The 13,342-nt window shown below is 56.4% G+C and overlaps 1 protein-coding gene across 6 annotated transcripts in view; it reads right to left on the bottom strand.

Moving 5' to 3' along the window:
* Nucleotides 1-306: 306 nt before the first annotated feature.
* DNAI2 (dynein axonemal intermediate chain 2) overlaps nt 307-13,342 on the bottom strand; it is a 39,082-nt gene continuing 26,046 nt past the window's right edge. For 4 of the 6 annotated variants that reach the window (XM_058284654.2, XM_012529254.4, XM_023591914.3 and 1 more), the window contains exons 8-13: nt 12,987-13,109; nt 8,285-8,508; nt 5,589-5,724; nt 4,969-5,115; nt 3,692-3,928; nt 307-953 (exon numbers count right to left, since the gene is read on the bottom strand). In XM_058284654.2, the coding sequence (XP_058140637.1) occupies nt 870-953; nt 3,692-3,928; nt 4,969-5,115; nt 5,589-5,724; nt 8,285-8,508; nt 12,987-13,109 (951 nt within the window). In that variant the 3' untranslated portion in view covers nt 307-869. Of the gene's footprint in view, nt 954-3,691; nt 3,929-4,148; nt 4,189-4,968; nt 5,116-5,588; nt 5,725-8,284; nt 8,509-12,986; nt 13,110-13,342 lie in introns of those variants that run through there. The other 2 variants (XR_002798695.3, XM_058284655.2) reach the window with 2 other exon arrangements.

Genomic DNA, 13,342 nt, shown 5'->3' with positions numbered 1-13,342 from the left:
TCCTGGTACAGAGCTGGCTCGCCCTGCTGATGTCCCTGGTGACGTCACTGACTGTTCTGCTACATCAGGGATTCAGGTGGCCTCCCTCCAGGGCCCCACAGGGCCCTGCCCAGTGCCTGGCCCACAGCTGATGGTTGTGCAGGGCTCTGTCCCCATGCTGTCCTTTGCTGGCTCTGTGACCTTGGGCAAATCCTTGCTCAACCCACATTTCCTCCTCTATGAAGAAAATAAGAGTACAAATCTTATAGGTCTTTTTTTTTTCAAGAATCCCATGGGATAACATGCAAAGCTCTCAGCACAGGAGGCATCATCAGCACTAACTTTCGGCTTTTTAATTATTGATTTAATGTTACAAGAATAAGGTAACAGAAGGCTCAGAGGGTCACGAAAATAAGCGAGCTCGTTCACACGGGCAAAGGCTTTGACAGGGGACTGGCTTCATAAAACATTTTATCACTGAGTGGGTTTTCTCTGTTCCCAATTTGTACGTGGATGGGAGAGGGTTGGGGGGTGGGGAGGGAAAACCTCTTTCACCCACCCACGAGTCTTTCCCCGGTCCCGCCACTGCTGTGGCAAGTTCAGCAGAGGCTTCGGAAGCTTGGGAAGGAAAGTGGTCACCAAGGGTGTCCTTGCGAGGCTGAGTCAAAGGGGACATCCTGGGTCAGGCTGGTTGCTTGGGACTTGGCAATGAGTCTGGGGCCAGGGGTGGGCAGCAATTTGGGGGGCATGCCAGGGACCCAGGTCCTTCCCCACCTCCCTTCTCCCCATAATGTTTAAGGGAGGAGCTCAGGTCCCCACTTGCCAGACCTGGACAAGACCACAAGGTGGGGAACGGAGGCAGGCGACGGCCAGGGCTGCAGGCGAACTTTCTAGGCAGGTGTTTCTTCTTCACCCTCTTCTTCTACTCTGCCAACCTCTTCCTCCACCTCCTCATCTGTCTCTGGACTTAGGTGCTGTCGAGGGAAGACAGCACAACAGTGTTGGCATGGGGGGCAGACCTTCCCCCGAGAAGCTGACCCACCAGCCCGCCGGCAGCCAGCTGACGGCTCGCGCCCTGGAGACCCGGCTGATGGCACTGGGGCCAGCGAGGGCTTTGCAGGAGCTTGGAGCCAGCAAGTGCCTATGGAGGGCTGGGAAGGAGGGCACGGCCGTGGGCATCCGATAAATCAGGTCCTGCTTCTGCCAACTGCCAGGTGAGCAGCCTTGAGCTAGTTCCTTCCCAGGCCTGGAACCCTCCCCTGTAAAGTAGACCCGACACCTTGCAGGCTGGTGCTAGGTTAGAAATAATGGGCATAAGGGCTGGCATCCAGGGCAGTGCCAGTGCCACACGGTGCTTTCCTAGCCCGGCCAGCTGCAGTGGCTCCGAGGCAGGAAGCGTGTGGCAGGTTGAGAAGGAGGGAGTTGAGTTCTGTGCCTTCACTTTCCCCTGCTGGCCCAGGACTCATGAAACTGGCTCAGGCCAGTCCTGCCCCAAGCCCCTCCTTGCCCGTCTCTGTCCCCACTTGTCAGTGCTTAAGCCTGTCCCAGGGATGGCCTCCCCAGCTACAGTCCACCTATTATGGTTGAACTGTGTCCCCATCCTCCACAAAAGACAAGTTCAAGTCCTAACCCCCATCTTGAGAACGTGACCTTATTTGGAAATAGGGTCTTTGAAGACGTGATTTGTTAAAATGGGGCCTCACTGGGTTAGGGTGGGCTGAGTGCACTATGACCACTGCCCTTACAAGGAGGGGTGAGGAGACAGAGGCCTGGATGCGAGGTAGAGCACCGTGTGAGGCTGGAGACCATAAAGAAGGCGCTAGAGGCGGACGCAGGTGTGTCTACGAGCAAAGGAACGCCGAGGGAGGCTTGGGATACCTTGGGAGGACAGGGATAATTCCTCCCATTTTCCAGCTGGACGCATTCGCCCTGTAACCCCTACCTCACACCACAAACAAAAATTAACTCAAGATGGATCAAAGACCTAAATACAGGAACCAGGACTATAGAACTCCTAGAAGAAAATGTAGGGAGCATCTTAAGGACCTTGGGTTAGACGATGGTTTCTTAGACTTTGCACCCAAAGCACAAGCAACAGAAGAAAGAATAAACTGGGCCTCATCATAACTAAAACCTTTTGCGCATCAAAGGACTTTACGATGAAAGTGAAAAGGCAACCTACTCAATGGGAGGAAATGTTTGGAAACCACATATCCGACAAAGGTTTAATACCCAGACTATATAAAGAAATCCTACAAAATTTGCTCAAGTGGTTGAGCACCTGCTTCCCATGTACAAAGTCCTGGGTACCTCCTAAAAACAAAATAAACTAACGAAAAAACCAACAGATGAAAAAACCAACTTGGGGGAGCTGGTGTAGCTCTGTGGTTGAGTGCTAGCTTTCCACACATGAGGTCCCAGGTTCAATCCCCAGCCATGGTACCTCAAAATAAATAAATAAATAAAAGAAAAGATGCACAACATCACCGCTATTAGTACAAAACATTTCACACCCACTAGAGTGGATACTATTTTTAAAAACACAGAAAATTGCAACCATTGGAAAGGATGTGGAGAAATAGGAACACTCCTTCACTGTTTGAGGGAACAGAATGGTGCAGCCACGGTGGAAGACAGTTTGGCACTTCCTCAGAAAGCTAAGCATAGAACCCCACTACTAGGTATATCCCAAAAGAATTGAAAGCAGGGATTCAAACAGATATTTGCACACTGGCGTTCATAGCGGCACACATAGCGGTTCACAATTGCAAAAGATGGAAGCAACCTGTGTCCATCAGCAGACGAATAGATAAGCAAAATATGGTGTATATACACAATGGAATATTATTCAGCATGAAAAAGGAATGAAGTTCTGATTCGTGTGACAACATGGATGAACCTGGAAGACGTCATGTGGAGTGAAATAAGTCGGACATAAAAGGACAAACATGGTATGCTCTCACTGATATGAAGTAATTAAAATATGCCAACTACTAGAGTCAAAATCTAGGATACAGGTTACCAGGGTCCGGGGTGGGCTGGGAAATGGGAAGTTAACGCTTAAACTGTACAGAACTTCTGTTTGGAATGACGGGAGAGTGTTGGTGATGGATGGTGGTGATGGGAGCCCAGAATTGCGACTGTTATATATGTAAACCGAGTTATATATGCAAACGTGGTTAAAAGGGACATTTTAGGTATTACATGTTACTAGAATAAAAATAAAAGAAAAAAAAACACAGGACTGTACAACACAGGATACCCTGTTATGAACAATGGACTAGAGTTAGCATTAATAGTACAATTGTTAAAGACGTTCTTGCACGAATTTTAACAAATGCAACACTCCAATGCCAAGTGTTAATAATAGGGTGGAATATGGGAACTCTGTATTTTATATATTCTATGCATGACATTTCTGTAAACCTATAACTTCTCTAACAATAAAAAATATATATATATTAATTTTTTTAAAGTCAAGCGAGTGGATGTGGTCCAAACATTTGAGCGCCTGCTTCCCACATGGGATGTTCCGGGTTCAGTTTCCGGTGCCTTCTAAACACAAAGAAAAACAACAAACAAATCAACGGGAAAAAAAAATCCAAGCCGTCTTTGAAAACAAACTTTTCGCGCGGTAAGGCTTTCCCGCTCGCGGCCACCCAGGAGGTGGGCGCGCACCCAGCCCGAGCCCGGCCCGCGCCCGCGCTCCTGCCTCTGATCGCGCAGGCCTCGACTTCTTCACGGCGTCCGCCTCCTTCTTCCTCAGCTCCGCAAAGATGACGTCGAAGAACTCCTGCTCGGCCGCGGCCACCAGCTCCTCCAGGCTGGCGGCCGGCTCCTCCTCCTTGGAGTCCTCGTCCCTGCCCTCGGCCCTGCCCTTCTCCTTCAGCCGCATCTCGCGGTGCCTCGCCTCCAGGAGCTTCTCCCGCCGCGTCTCGCGTTCAAATATCTGGGCACACAGGGACGGGGAGGCCAGCCGCTGGCGAAGCGGCCCCCGGGGGCAGGACCGCAGGGCGCCGGCAGGGATGTGCCAACGGCCCCGTTCCAGGAGCGCCGGCGCGGACTCCAGGGGCGGGAATTCCCTTTGTGACTGCGCCACGCGGCGGCCCTGGCCCCTGGAGGACCGGCTCCGTGGACAGAGGCCCCAGCACCAGGGCTCCCAATCCCACCTGTGCCCCCACGGCTCCGGGGAGGCGCCTCCAGGGCTGCCTGGCTGGGAGGGGGGTGGCAGTGAGGAGGGGGCGGAGCACCAGGGGAGCGCCGCCCACAGCACGTCTTCAGCAGGGGGGGTCTCCTTCCATCTGCTTCTCTCTTGGGTTCTCCTAAGCTTTCACCTGAAAGGTTCTACTGCAAAATCTATCATCTGTATCCTCTCATCTCCCATCTACCTACCTATCTACCTAAATACCTACCTACCTACCTACCTATCTATCCATCTACCTATCTACCTATCTACCTATCCATCTATCCATCTATCTACCTATCTACTACTACCTGTCATTTGTATATCTATCATTTATGTCTGTCCATCTATACTTCTCTATCTATCTCATCTACTTACCTACCTATCATCTGTATACTATCTATTGTGTGTCTAGCTAACTAGCTGTCATCTCTCTCTGCCCATCCATCCATCTTTATCTATCATCCTCTATTTGTACTGTCATCATCCATCCATCCATCCATCCATCCATCCATCCATCCATCCATCCATCCATCTTGTTTGAAACAAGACAAGCTGACCAAGCAAGCCACTTTGATCTGCAGCTGAAAACCTGGAGCCTAGAGAAGCAGCGTGACGTGCCCATCGTCACCCAGCTGGTCAGTGACTGAGTGAGGGCAGATTCAGACTCTGCCGACACCCACCTACGCTGCTCCTTCCAGGACACCCCTTTCCCCGGGGGAGGGTGGGCGGGGACACACGTTTCTCTCTGCCTAGGCTGCTCTGACAGGGCGCTCGGCCAAGCCCTGCGCTGGCCAGGCACTTACGGAGGAAGCGATGTTCTTCTCGTTCCTCTGGAGCATGGAGAGCCCGTGGGAGACCTCCAGCAGGGTGGTGGTCCCCAGCTTGGAGCCACAGGCGACAAGACACCCGTTGTCCTGCACGCGGAGGCTGAAGAGGGCCTCGTCACACACCTGACTGAGGGCCAGCCGGGCCCAGGGAGGACAGGAGCAAAGTCACGTCTGAGTCACCGGCCCTGGGGGCCTCCACGACCCACAGGATCAAGTCAACTCCTTCGCCCCCCAGCCCCGGCCCCACCACCCTTCACCCCAGCCCCACATCCGCCCTGCAGCTCCACGCCCTTCTGCAGCCCCAAGCCTGCCCCGCTCGGGTGTGAAGGGTCAGCCACTAGGACCCCAGGAATACACCTGGCGTGGGGGGCAGGCACCTCCCCCCTCCCCCAAGTGGTCCTGCAGTACTGCCAGGGTTCCAAGTGCCCGGGACCCCCGGCCCCTCGGGGAGCACGCGCCCCCAAAGACCAAGTCACAGGCGGCCAGCATGCCACGCAGGCAGAGGGCCTGGCACACGGCGCCGGCACCGGGCCCACTCACGCCCCCCACGCGCCCCCGCCCCGAGAGGGGCCCAGACGTGGGAGGGCAGCCTGGACCTTCAGGCTGAGGGCCGGGTCGCACTGCTTGAAGGCGAAGTCCCAGATGTCCAGGGTCCCGTCCATCTTGGTGGTGAAGAAAACCGCCGGCCTCACGGGGCTCCAGGCGGCGTCGGAGAGGTACGCCATGTGGTACCTGGGGGGGCCGTGGCCGTCAGGGCGCTCGGGGGGCAGGGGCCCCCGTCGGCCTCCCACATCACTGCCTCGCCCGCGCCGCTCACGGGCTCCCTTCAGGGGATGCTGGGTGTCAGCCCTCGGTGGGGTGGCGGGCCACAGGAGCCCCCCCCCAACTAGTCCCCCCCCAGGCAGCAGGCTCTGCGCCTGGCCCCTGCTGTGGGGCTTGGCTGAAGGAGCCAGAGAGACGACGCAGCCAGGGGAGGTCACAATATCAAAAGAGCGCCACCCCTCCTACTTGAATTAATCTAAATTTTCAAAAATTCTGTGGCTCAAGCGGTTGAGCACCAGCTTCCCACATGGGAGGTCCTGGGTTTGGTTCCCGGGGCCTCCTGAAAAGACAAACAAACAAAAAACAAACAAGCAAAACAAATGAAAAAACCAACTCAGGGGAGCTGATGGGGCTCAGTGGTTGAGCACCGGCTTCCCACATACGAGGTCCCAGGTTCAATCCCCGGCTCTGGCACCTCAAGAAAAAATTTCTACAGCGAACGTAGAACGTTTTAAAAATAAACAAACCACGGACACACAGACACAGTGACATTGTAAGTTTGCCACCAAAATTTAGCAACACAGCTGTAGCTGGGCCCACAGTGGCCAAGCCAGAGACGACATTTCCCAGTCTCCCTTGCATCTAGGTGTGATGACAGGTGGGCCCCAGTGGGGAAAATGATCAGGACGAACCTTCCAGAGGAGAAGGGCTGTGGGGTTTCCGGCCCCTCTCCCCATGAATGGGCCATGAAGGCGAGAGGAAGGACATGCCCTGGGGTGGGCTGCCAGCTAACATATGGGATGCTCTGATACATTTGAATTTCAGACAAGCAATGAATAATTTTAAAAATAAGTATGGCCCAAATTTTTCATGGGGCATACTTACACTAAAAAAAAAATCATTTGCCATCTGAAATTCAAATGCAGCTGGGTGCTCTGTATTCTCACTTGCCAAATCTGTTCAGTCCTATGCAGGGGAGAGCAAGGAGAGCCCTGGGCTCCAGAACACAGACCCCAGCTCCCTGCAGGAGCGAAGCCTGGGGAGGCCTGAGGAGAGGGGGCTTTGCCCATCTCCCACCCTCTGGTCTCTCCTTTAGGCACACCCCGCAGCCAGCGGGAGTCTCCAGAACCCGAGGACTGTTAGGAAGCCTCCAGAAGGTTTGGGGAAGGGCCCCACTTCCCAAACCCAGAACCCCAATAAGTGTGCAAGCGCCCTCTAACTTGCCATGGGCCTGGCACCAAGTGTGGCCGCTCCCTAGGCCCTCATCTGCCCCCTTGCAGACAAGGACTTTGGAGATTTCTGCTCACGGAAAGCAAGAATTAGCTGGGTCACCGCCTTTGAGAACTCATGAACATGCCCATTCCTGGGCTAACCCCGAGACCTAATTCATCAGAACCTCCAGGGCTGAAATCGGGATTATTTAATTTTATTATTTTTGGAATCTGGGTTTTTGAAAAGGAGCTTCTCCCAGGAGACACTGATGTGGCCAGATTTGGGAACCCCTGGAGCCGCAGCCGCCCATCAGGGTCCATCCTGGCCCCGACGTGGCAGCAGGGCAGGCAGGAGTCTGTGGGCGCGACAGGAGCCTGGGTTTGCGCAGAGGCGAGCTGGGCAGGAGGGCAGCTCTCCCGGGACCTGCTCCATGGGGTGTGGCTCTCTCGGCTCACCCAGGGGCAGTGGGACCATCCAGGGCCTCTCTCTCACCTGTGTCCCCTTGACCTCTCTCTGGGCAGCCTGCATTGGCCCCCCGTGCCTCTCTGATCTGACTTTTGGGCTCATAGCTCTGCCTCAAGCTCCTGCTGGATGTCCCCCAGCCCACCCTGGCAGGGGCGGAGACCCGAGCCGCACCGTCTTCGTGGCCTTATAGGGCACCGAGCTGCCGTGGCGAGGGACCCAGATTCTCAGGCCAAGCTCCCGGGGTTTAAATCCCAGCTCAGTGGCCCACGCACAGTGCTGATGCGCACAAGGAGTGCCCTGCCACGCAGGGGTGTCCCCCACATAGGGGAACCCCACGCGCAAGGAGTGCGCCCCGTAAGGAGAGCCGCCCAGCGCGAAAGAAAGTGCAGCCTGCCCAGGAATGGCACCACACACACGGAGAGTTGACGCAGCAAGATGACGCAACAAAAAGAAACACAGATTCCCGTGCCGCTGACAACAACAGAAGCGGACAAAGAAGAACACACGGCAAATAGACGCAGAGAAGAGACAACTGGGGGAAGGGGGGAGAGAAATTTAAAAAAAAAACTTAAAAAAAATATAAATAAGCCCCAGCGCGTCTCCTCGCTAGCTGGGAGACGGGGAGCGTTGCTGGGAGGATTACGGAAATGCACCCATGGCCGTTTTGATGACCAGCCCAGGCTGTCCCAAGCTGGTCACGTGGTGAAGGGGCTACAGCCAGGCCACCTCCTAACGCACGTTCCGGTGTTTGGGGAAAGGGTGGGCGTTTTGTGTTCTGTGTCCAAGCACTCTGAGGCCAGGCTGGGTCCCTTCCATCGCCGCCACCCCCTCCCACCCCCAGCGGCCCCCTCACTTGGTCCACATGATGGACGACTCCCGGCTGTCCTCAGACCAGATGCGGGCCGTCCAGTCGCCGACCGTCAGGAAGTTCTTCGGGTAGAAGGGGTTCCGCTGCAGGGCGTAGACGGGGCCGTGGTGGCCCGAGAAGGTGCACACGATCTTCTCGGCCGACGTCTTGGCCTTGCGGTTGCAGGAGACGACGATGCCTTGCTCCGTGCCCACCATGAACTTGGTCGGCTGTGGAGGAAACGGCAGCCCAGGGCTGAGCGGGCAAAGGCGGGTGCTGGCAGGGCTCTCGGCTTAAGCCTTTGCTCGGGCTGCGTCCCCTCCTAGGCAGCTGCCCCCACTGTCCCCAGCCTCGTCCCAGGCCACCCTTCCTCAGGGTTAGGCAGCTCAAGGACCAGAGGCTTGACTTCCAGTCCTGGGGACTCTGGTTACCGGCCCCATCAGACAGCACAGTGGCTTCCACAAAGCATTTTTCCATAAAGATCATGAACTTTTTTTTACAGGTAAAGTCAACAAGGCTCAGCGAGGGACCGTGGCTCGGCTCGGCTTACCTGGCATGGCAGTGACGTCAGCTCTAGTCGCTGCCCTGCCACCCTGCAGCACTCACCGACACTGGTGGTCTAGCTCTACTTTGTCTCCCCCACTGGTCTGTGAGCTCCTGCAGGGCAAAAAGCCCATCTTCCTCGATTTCAGAGCCCAGGACCTGGCGTGCAGTAGTTGCTCAATCCGTGTTTGCGGATTGTATGAATGGAGGCGGGTCTCCTGACTCCTGACCACTGCTCCCCGAGTGCAGCACCCCCAATCATACAAACCCCTGCCTTGCTCGCCGTCTCGCCTCTTAACCACACAGTCCACAGGGGCAGGACCCAAGCCCCCAACGGTGCTGCGCCTTCCAGACCCCAAACAGAATGAAGGTGGGCGAGGCTGGGCAGGGGTTGTGCCAAGTGAGCAGAAGGGGTGGCGAGGCCTTGGCCGACAGGCTCAGATGCCCCCGTGGGCGGCAAAACCGCCCTGGTGGAGACCTGACATTGGCGTCCTTCCCGGCACAGGCTCAGGAAGGTGGGGCAGGCTGCCGCTCGCTCACCGCTTCCTTTCTCTTTCCTTCTGTCTGAGCATCAGAGGGGAACGGTCCTGCCCCTCCAGGATTCCATGTGCTCACAGACTCCCGCGGTCCCCCTGAGCAAAGCCAAAGCCACTTGGCGCTCCAGGAGGAAGGGGAGCCGCTTGTCTAGCTAAGCCCGGCTGGCTCAGGAGGCGAGGGGGCGTCACACACAGCTGCCGCCACCAGGGGGAGCCAGAGGGCCCAGGAAATGCAGCCCCTGAGACCTGCGCGCCCCGAAGAGGTGAGGGCGGGGAACGGGGAGCTTGGAACTGGCTCTCCACAGCGGGTGTGCAGAAGTCCCTCTGAACCCAACAGTGGAGGATGCCCCTCAAAACAGACCCGGAATCCAGCCACTTCCCACCACCTGCCCCTGGGGGCGCCTGGCCCAGCCCCTTCCTCTCCTTCCTGGATCGCTGCCAGCTTCCTGACTGGCTGCCCCCCGGCTTCCACCCCCACGCCAGCCTTCCCTCACGGACAGACTGATGCACGCTACGGCGACCCCAGAGAACCACCCGTGGACAATCCCCTCCGCTGGGGCCCAGGTTTTAGCCTGGGACTTGCTCCCACCCAACAGGATACGGCAGAGGTGCTGGGGGCCACTCCCGGGATCACACGGCTTTACTAAGACCCCCTAAGCCAGGGGGTCAACAGGGGGTCGGTGAGCTTGAACTGAAGTTCAAAGAAACACTGTTCTCATGGGGACGTGTTGGTGCGGGTGTGATGTATTTATTAAATATACACAAGGAAGCGGATGTGGCTCAACTGATAGAGTGTCCACCTACCACATGGGAGGTCCAGGGTTCGAACCCAGGACCTCCTGACCTGTGTGGTGAGCTGGCCCATGCGCAGTGCTGACGCGTGCAAGAAGTGCCGTGCCACGCAGGGGTCCCCCCACGTAGGGGAGCCCCACGTGCAAGGAGTGCGCCCCACAGGGAGAGCCACCCCGTTTGAAAAAAGCGCAGCCTGCCCAGGAATGGCACCGCACACACAGAGAGCTGATGCAGCAAGATGACACAACAAAACGAGATACAGATTCCTGGTGTCACCGAGAATGCAAGCGGACACAAAAGAACATACAGTGAATGGACACAAGAGAGCAGATAACCGGTGGGGAGGGGAGGAGAAATAAATCTTAAAAAAAAAAAAATAATACACAGTATACTGTGGACTTAGTGAGGGGTCCGCGGTTTTCACCTGCCTGGCAAAGGGCTCCGTGGAACAAAAAGTTGAAGAACCCCTGTTCTAGGCAAGCTGGGGTGACAGCCTCTCCCTTGCTGGCCTCAGAGAAGTTAGCTACAGGGCTGGAGAGGGCCTGCCAGAGGGCCACGTGGCCAGGAGCGTGGCGTTTCCCCAGCTGAGGGTCCCACCCCCGTGGGGAGCTGTGTTTCTGAGCCTGCAGGCAGACAGCAGCCCAGCCCCGACTGTACCAATGTGACACCCTGCGCAGTGGACCCCACTAAACCAGGTCTGGACTACTGGCCCATGGAAAACGAGAGGTAATAAGTGTTTGTCGTTTTAGCCACTAAATGTGTGGTCATTTGGCACGAAAGAGATGGAAAACGTGCACACCGATCTTGTAAAATGTAAATCAGTCCTTGTCTCCTCTGCTCCCAGCCCTGCCCAGCCCCCACCCTCTCACAGTGAAAACGGCCTGAGATCTGCTCCCCATTGCCTGCCCGCCCTCCTGCCAGCCGCCTCACTTGCTGTGCAGCACACCTGGGCTCCTCGGCTGGCGGCCAAACGCACCAGGCTCTCTCCCCGCTCCAGGGGCTTGGCTGTGGCTGTCCCGGGGCTCGGAGAACCTTCTGCCCACCAGTATCTGCTTGGTTAATTCTCACTTCCTTTGAGACTTGGCTTGAATATCACCTCTGTGATGAGGGCTCCCCAGGTCCCCCTGTTCAATCTTCAGCCTGGCCCCCTCCATCCAACCCGCTACTCCCAGACCCCCGGCCCCGCTCTACATTTCTTTCTCCCATGGCGCCCATCACCTAGCAGATGGCACATTTTATCTGTCCACCATCTGTCTTGCAACTAGAACACAAGCTCCTGGAGGGCAGAGGCATTTGCCTCTTCTGATCATCAGGGCATCCCACCTGCCCAGAACAGTGCCCGCTAGGGAGTAGAGCTCCAAAAGTATTTGTTGAGTGAGTGAATATCATGCAACATGATTTTAGAAGAGCCCCCACCCCAGTCCCCAGCTACACTCCCGCCCCCTGCAGGGGACGCCTGGGAGCAAGCAGCTGCACTTCTTCCAAAGTTCTTGCACAGCTGGGAAAACCGGCTCAAGGCAGGCAGCTTGAGAGGGCAACAAAAGTAAGCGGCCAAGCATACGAAAGAACAAAAACTTTTAAACAAGAGAGAGAAAAAAGACAACCAAGAAATAAAAGAGATAACTAAAAAAAAAACAACAAAGAAGGTAAAAGCAAGTGACGAAGTAAACTGCAGGCCCCATGCGAGCAAGCAAGGGAGAGAATCTGGCCACAAACCACCTGTCTACGGGCCTCCTGGTGGGTGGGGCTGGACTTTGGAGTCAGAGCCCAGGGTTGCAGTTCCAGCATCACCCCATGTTCCTCAACCACCCTAAGGCTCATTTTGTTTATCTGGAGAGTAGAGATGACAATGTGACCTCAACGGCCGGTCACGGGTGATTACGTGAGTGCACGACGTAAGGCAGTCGGAAGCATCTGGCACAGAACACTCATAAGGGACAGCATGGAGGAAGTGGGGGGGCTGGCAGTAGCCTAGAAGGCCCTGCGTCCAGGACAGAATGTTTTCCTGAGTTTCAGCTTCCACACTCAGTACTTAGTCCTCTTATCCCAGGGGTGGGGGTCCATGAAATCGTCCTCTACCTCAGCCCAGCAGCATTCAGCCCCCAGCCTTGGGGGTGCCTCCCAGGACAGGGCTGAGGCCAGAGCACCTCCTACCTCCCAGGCCCCGGAACAACGTCGTGTGACCTAACACTAACAAGCAGCTCCCCCAAAGGGCCTGGGCCTCAGGACGGTACAACCCTGGAACCAACCAACCAAGAGCTATCAGGGCAAGTTGTTTCTTGCTTTAGAGAGTGCTTTCATTTGCTGCTTCTAGAAGCTTCCTTCTTCTCATACATTAGCATTACCACTCAGCCTTGACCGTTCTTTTTGGCTCCTTCTCAGGCTCTAAAACCCACAGTTGTGCCTGTGTTCTTGTTTTCCCAACACCTCTTATTTCCCCAGAAGAAGTCACGTGATGAGACCATGCCAAGCAGGGACGGGTCCTGGATGGGGAGGCCAGGGCTCTCCCTGTAGGATGGGGCTTCTCTGGAACCCTGCCCTGGCCGCGAGATGGCCTCTGGGCAGCCGGCCACCAGCCAACCTGGGTCAAGTTGTGACTTCACCTGCAGGTGAAAGGGCGTCCTTCCTCGAGCTCTGCTGCCACCTGCTGGAGCATTGTGGTGACGACCACCAGGTCGAAGGCAGGTGGAAGGCGCAGGGAACTCCCTGGGCTGGGCAGTGCGCACCCCAGGAGGCCGTCCTGGCTCCAGAGCATCTCTGACTCCAGCCCGGGCCTGCCCTTGGCCCCGGCCGCCCCAGGCAGCGGAAGTCAGGGAAGGCAGAGGAAGGGCACTCACCAAGGTCGACTCGAACTCCAGGGAAATGGCCCCCAAGGCATTTTCCAGCATCTCCTTTCTGCTGATGTCCATGACCACCACCTCGGTGGGCTCGCTGATCTTCCGGATGTCCCACCACATCACCTGAGGGGCGGGGGAGCTCGCGGATGTCGGGGTCCCTCCACTTGCCTGGCACTTGCCTCCCCCACCTCCTCAGCCTGTCAACAAGTGTTTAAAATTCACCTTCTGTAGGCCAAAATGGGGGCTCCAGAGAGTCCCTGATGGGGGCTCTACCCTCTGGGCAGACAAGAGGAAGGTGACCAGTCATGCGAGGTCTGCGTCGATGGGCGGCATGGCCAACAGCAGCCATCGGAGGC

Source organism: Dasypus novemcinctus, chromosome 21 (assembly GCF_030445035.2).
Source record: "Dasypus novemcinctus isolate mDasNov1 chromosome 21, mDasNov1.1.hap2, whole genome shotgun sequence".
Taxonomy (NCBI): Eukaryota; Metazoa; Chordata; class Mammalia; order Cingulata; family Dasypodidae; genus Dasypus; species Dasypus novemcinctus.
This window is presented reverse-complemented; position numbering and strand designations above follow the sequence as displayed.